The sequence below is a fragment of the Limulus polyphemus genome, unplaced genomic scaffold (genome assembly GCF_000517525.1).
Source record: "Limulus polyphemus unplaced genomic scaffold, Limulus_polyphemus-2.1.2 Scaffold4149, whole genome shotgun sequence".
NCBI lineage: Eukaryota > Metazoa > Arthropoda > Merostomata > Xiphosura > Limulidae > Limulus > Limulus polyphemus.
In genome coordinates this window covers 80,798-85,653 of record NW_013669759.1, presented here as the reverse complement: position 1 = coordinate 85,653, position 4,856 = coordinate 80,798, and the positions used below count along the sequence as shown (strand labels likewise).

Here is a 4,856-nt window from a genome sequence, read left to right as displayed (position 1 = left end):
TTGTAAGTATAGACAGTACCTTGTCTATACTTTTATTTTTCTTAAAAGAAAAACTGGGAATTAATACTGTGTGAATAAGTTTTATATGTGTGAAATGGAAACTAATACATTAATGACAAAACTTTTTTATGCTTCACACTATAATGCACAACCTGAATCATGTTTTCAAGTAAAAACCAATGAAAAAAAAAGGCAGCAACTTCCCCTGTTTCTATTTCTTATAATCACTCTAATAAGGAAATGGTTGTCTTATGAACCAAAGTAAACTTCAAACATTTTACACATCATAAGCATGAAACATCTCTGTAATTTAATCAGATCTGAGATGACACATGGATTTTTATGAAAACTGATATTTTACTCACCAGGACTTCCAGAATCAGCTGCACGCTTCAGAACCATTTCATATACTCCAGTTACATGATTAGCATCAGAATTTCTGTACGCACTAGTAAACAGGTGACGAAGCGATCTGGCATTCGTATTGAGTCTGTAATGCAAAATAGTCCTGTTCAGACTTTCAGAAAGTCCATGCATCACAAAAGTGAAACACAAAATGGAAACATTAACACATTTTTACTCACTAACAATTCCAATAATTCAAGACCATTAAAAAGGTAGAGAGAGTGTGATGAATTACATTTTATCTGTCAAAAAAAAAAAACGAAAGGAGAGGGAATGAAGAGGTTAAATCAAGTAACTAAAACTGTTTGATAAAACTTCAAAGATTTAATGCCATTCTTTTATTAGGTCACGTGAAGAAGGTTTAATTTTTTTTTAAACACAGTTTCAGTTCCACATAAAAATTTTAGGAAATGTTTAAAAAATGATAATCATTGTTAAACATTAATAATGTACGAGGCTGTATCATAATTATTAACTTGTTATGTACTTAGATAATCTGTAATGACTATCTTTTATGCCTAGATTAGTTTACTACTCTCTGGTTTAGTATTTGTATTTCAAGATTTATAATATTTTCAAAGTTTATTCAAAATAAAAATTTCAAGACTTTTTAGTGGAATGGTTGACATATTTTCCATGACGGTGATTGGTAAGTTTGCCGATGATTGTTTCGGAAGTTTGGCCAAATCTACACGATGATTAACTGCATTAACAGAATGGAAATACAGATAACACACTACACCAGCCCTTAGAAACCTTTAATTATATAGTGTCAATCTTATAATGACTCAAAGTACAGAGTGCATTTCTGCTGCAATGGGACACCAACAAGGGATCCTCAGATACACAGTTTAGCATGTTAACCATTAGGCCTAATCATTAGGCCAAATTGTTGAGGAATTCCAAAAGAACTGGATGTAAATAAACAGTCTGTAAACCAAAGCCACTTCCATTGTATCAAAATATCAAATTGCAAACCAAATATGTTTCCTTTTTCAAACATTACATTCTCAGCCAGGTCATCTGTTATGACAGTAACTAAATATATTTGTTTTTCCAGTTGTACATCTGCATATATAGATGTATTAAAAAATAAACTTTTTTTTTCTTCAATGCAACAATATGTCTCTTTGTATTGAAAAAAAAAACTTTCTTAAGTGATGAACGTGATTCTGGAAAACATACTGGATTTCTCTCTGAAACATCACAGCACTAAGTGTGGCAATATTGAGAAGCAGCTTTTTTTATTTTTATCTTTACACTCAAAATTTAGCTCTTTTACTTCTTCTATTCCACTTGGCAACATGTTCCTTGTATAAAAATGTGACATCGTTCATTTGCATCTTGTATATAAACAGGTTTTCCCAATAGAAGTGTCCAAGTATTTAAATCAACTCTAAATAGTAATTTTATTTTAATAAACACCTGCGATTTGATCATGTACGAGAAACTTCTAATAGCACACAACAGCTGCATTATAACCTCTCTAGCCAACTGGCCATTCCATCATATCTATTTCAATAAAAGTAATTCTGAAATACTCTTTGGTCATGTCCGTTTCAATAAATTTAGTTTTTTTTCTAATATATTTAATAATACCCACAGAAAATGATTAAAACATTTTTTTTTAAAAATGCTCTACTTCAATGGCCTTTCTGATGAGCTTTTAGATCTTGAAATTGAAATGTTCACCTGAACAGCACTTTATGTACAATGTGGGCTAAACAGGAAAGTCAGATGCTCCTTGAATTCAAATATAACTTCCATAATTTTGAATTACTGACCAAAGTGAAAGCAGCCAGCCAGAAGCAAAAGCTGCCAAAAAAAAAGGCTGTCATTTTGCACCAAATAACATAATCATTGCAATATCAATGGTATCAAGTCTCAAACTTAAAACCTTTAAACCCACACACCCAACAGACTAATCATTAGGCCACATCTAGTTTCCAAATAAACGTTTAGAAAGTTTTAATAAATAGTAAGAGTTTTGAGGGTAAAATTTATTTCTTTGAAATTCACACAAAAAAAAGGATTCTAAATTAAGCCTCCTAGTAATACATTTATCAGATATATCATTTCATAAAGATAACAACATCTTTCAAGTATACTCTTCCATGTCTAAACCTTCTCTCAAGTATGATAAGTAAGGGGAATTAAATATAAAGTTAAAGATTTTTACCTTGGACCAGTTCGTGCATCCCTGCCATAGATAATTAAGCACAAGTCCTTAGTAACTATTGCTGGCTGGGCACAGTTCTCCAACTAAAAAATATTGATATTAAAATGGTTTTAAATACTCACTTAGTTTATTAATGGTAAATCAAACTAGGCTAAACACTAAACTCGTGTCACTCACTTTATTAGTATTATAGTAGAGATTTTTGTATTAGTACATTGATTTCCACAAACACAATCTTTTAAAGAACTTTTCCAAATCGATCAGCCTATTGAAAAATTACACAATAAATCTTTGATTGCTTCAGTGATACATTTTCTTTTTATTAAAAGTTTTAAAAGATAATGCGAAAGTAGTTTTTGCTTTTAGAGGCACGCATGCAAAACATTTATTGAATGCACATTTGCTTTGTGCATAAACTTTAGTTTCTTTTGTGCAGTCTTAAAAATAGTTATGAGCACATTGCTTTCTTCAGTTAGTGTAAGAACAGTTTCTTCACTGATTACAAAAGAGAACTTATTTTAACAGCACTCAACTCACGTCTAAGTATGCAGAGATAGTCATGTAAACACGTTCTCCGTAAGGTGTCACCCGATTAAGTAACACAGAACTGTGAAGAGAGCTGTCCCATGCTGCTTCAAAGCGGTAAAATGTCCTGTGAAACAGAGATTTACAAAAATTAAACATCAAAGCTATACAAAGAGGCCTTACATATACTTTTGGACTACTTATTTGCAAAAGAACCTTTGAATAGCTTTCAAACTGTTGATTACGATAATTGTTGGTAGGCACTATGACATTATCCGCTATGACAGTAAGTTGACAACCTGGACCAATCACAGTAATGCGATATAACAATATATGTATATATATAAATCTACAGCTTTAAGTTCTTTCCCAAAACCGTAAAAGTATTTATGTATATGATACAAACCTTTCCAAAATAATAGCATCATTATATCTATAGTTGTTTCATGATTTTGTCAAGAAAATGTTATACTACTAATTTTACTCTAGTCATCACTGAAATATTTATCATGTAGTAATCTGCGTGATATAATTACTCACAACAAAGATAGTACAAGTATAAACCAATAGATCATCACAACTAAATTTCTGTTGTCTTTGATTGTTTTGTTTTCCCTCAAAGTTACACAATGGGTTATCTTCAATGTGTCTACCATGGAGTATCAAACCCCAGATTTTATCATTTTAAGTTTATAAACTTATCACTGACCTACTGGGGGATTAATGTTAAGTATATCAATTAACTCTCCATACACAGGATCAACCTTCTTCACTGATCTTGTAACCGTGAAATTATACATAACTTTTAATGTAGTGTTTCTTAATAAAACTTAATAGTAAACATCACAAGTTTGTTTTAAACAAAACAATCATTTTTTAATAAATTATTTTTACTAAAGATTTGTCTGTGAATTTAAGAAACTTTTATTGAGTCAACCCGAGTTCAAAGTGATTTTCATGTTAAGAATAAAAATACTCTTTATCATCTTATAGTTTTCACATTTCAATTGCATAATCTCCTAAATTAACAATGTTTTTTTAAATAGAATTTGACATTTTATTCACCCTAACACTAACTGCATAAGAGCTTGGTAAATTTAACAAACCTTGTAACAACCACACAACAAAAAATATACAAAATAAATCTAAATTACTTCATCTATCTCGATCGACTGCACGCTGTAACATACAATTACATGCTATTTATTTCTAGAACTAAAGCTAAAGGATTTTTAATTTAGTTTTATCTCTTTACAGTTGAACTTACTTTCTATAAAAACATGATTGAATTACCTGTCAAATTACACAATCTCGAGCTCACAACTTGTACATCTGCTGTATCACGAGTAATTGGTTTATTTACTGTACTTCTCATTTAAGTTTTTTTTATAAAACCTAACAAGTTTCTAATTTTTACACTCTAGTTACTTTTATAACAATTAATAACAAATGTACATAAGAAAAAAATTTAGTACTCACTTCTTGAATCTCGTCTTTTTTTTAAAGCTTTTGAATGTAATTCTACAAAAAGTTGGGACACACACAATTTAACCAACCCGATTTCAGAGCATTAAAATGTAGGACATGTTTTGAATTTACAAACACAGTATGATTTTCTTGATGCCTTACCTGTCATCACCTGGGTATTCTAAATATTCACCGGGGAAGAGCCCCAACAACAACTTTTTTTCAAGCTTTTGAATGTAATTCTACAAAAAAGTTGGGACACACACAATTTAACCAACCC

At 30.5% G+C, this 4,856-nt stretch overlaps 1 protein-coding gene across 10 annotated transcripts in view; it reads right to left on the bottom strand.

Moving 5' to 3' along the window:
- LOC106470662 (kinesin-like protein unc-104) overlaps positions 1 to 4,856 on the bottom strand; it is a 91,463-nt gene that overhangs the window by 6,399 nt on the left and 80,208 nt on the right. For all 10 annotated transcript variants that reach the window (XM_022399291.1, XM_022399299.1, XM_022399300.1 and 7 more), the window contains 3 exons: positions 3,122 to 3,236; positions 2,585 to 2,667; positions 366 to 490 (listed from right to left, as the gene is read on the bottom strand). In XM_022399291.1, the coding sequence (XP_022254999.1) occupies positions 366 to 490; positions 2,585 to 2,667; positions 3,122 to 3,236 (323 nt within the window). The remainder of the gene's footprint in view (positions 1 to 365; positions 491 to 2,584; positions 2,668 to 3,121; positions 3,237 to 4,856) is intronic.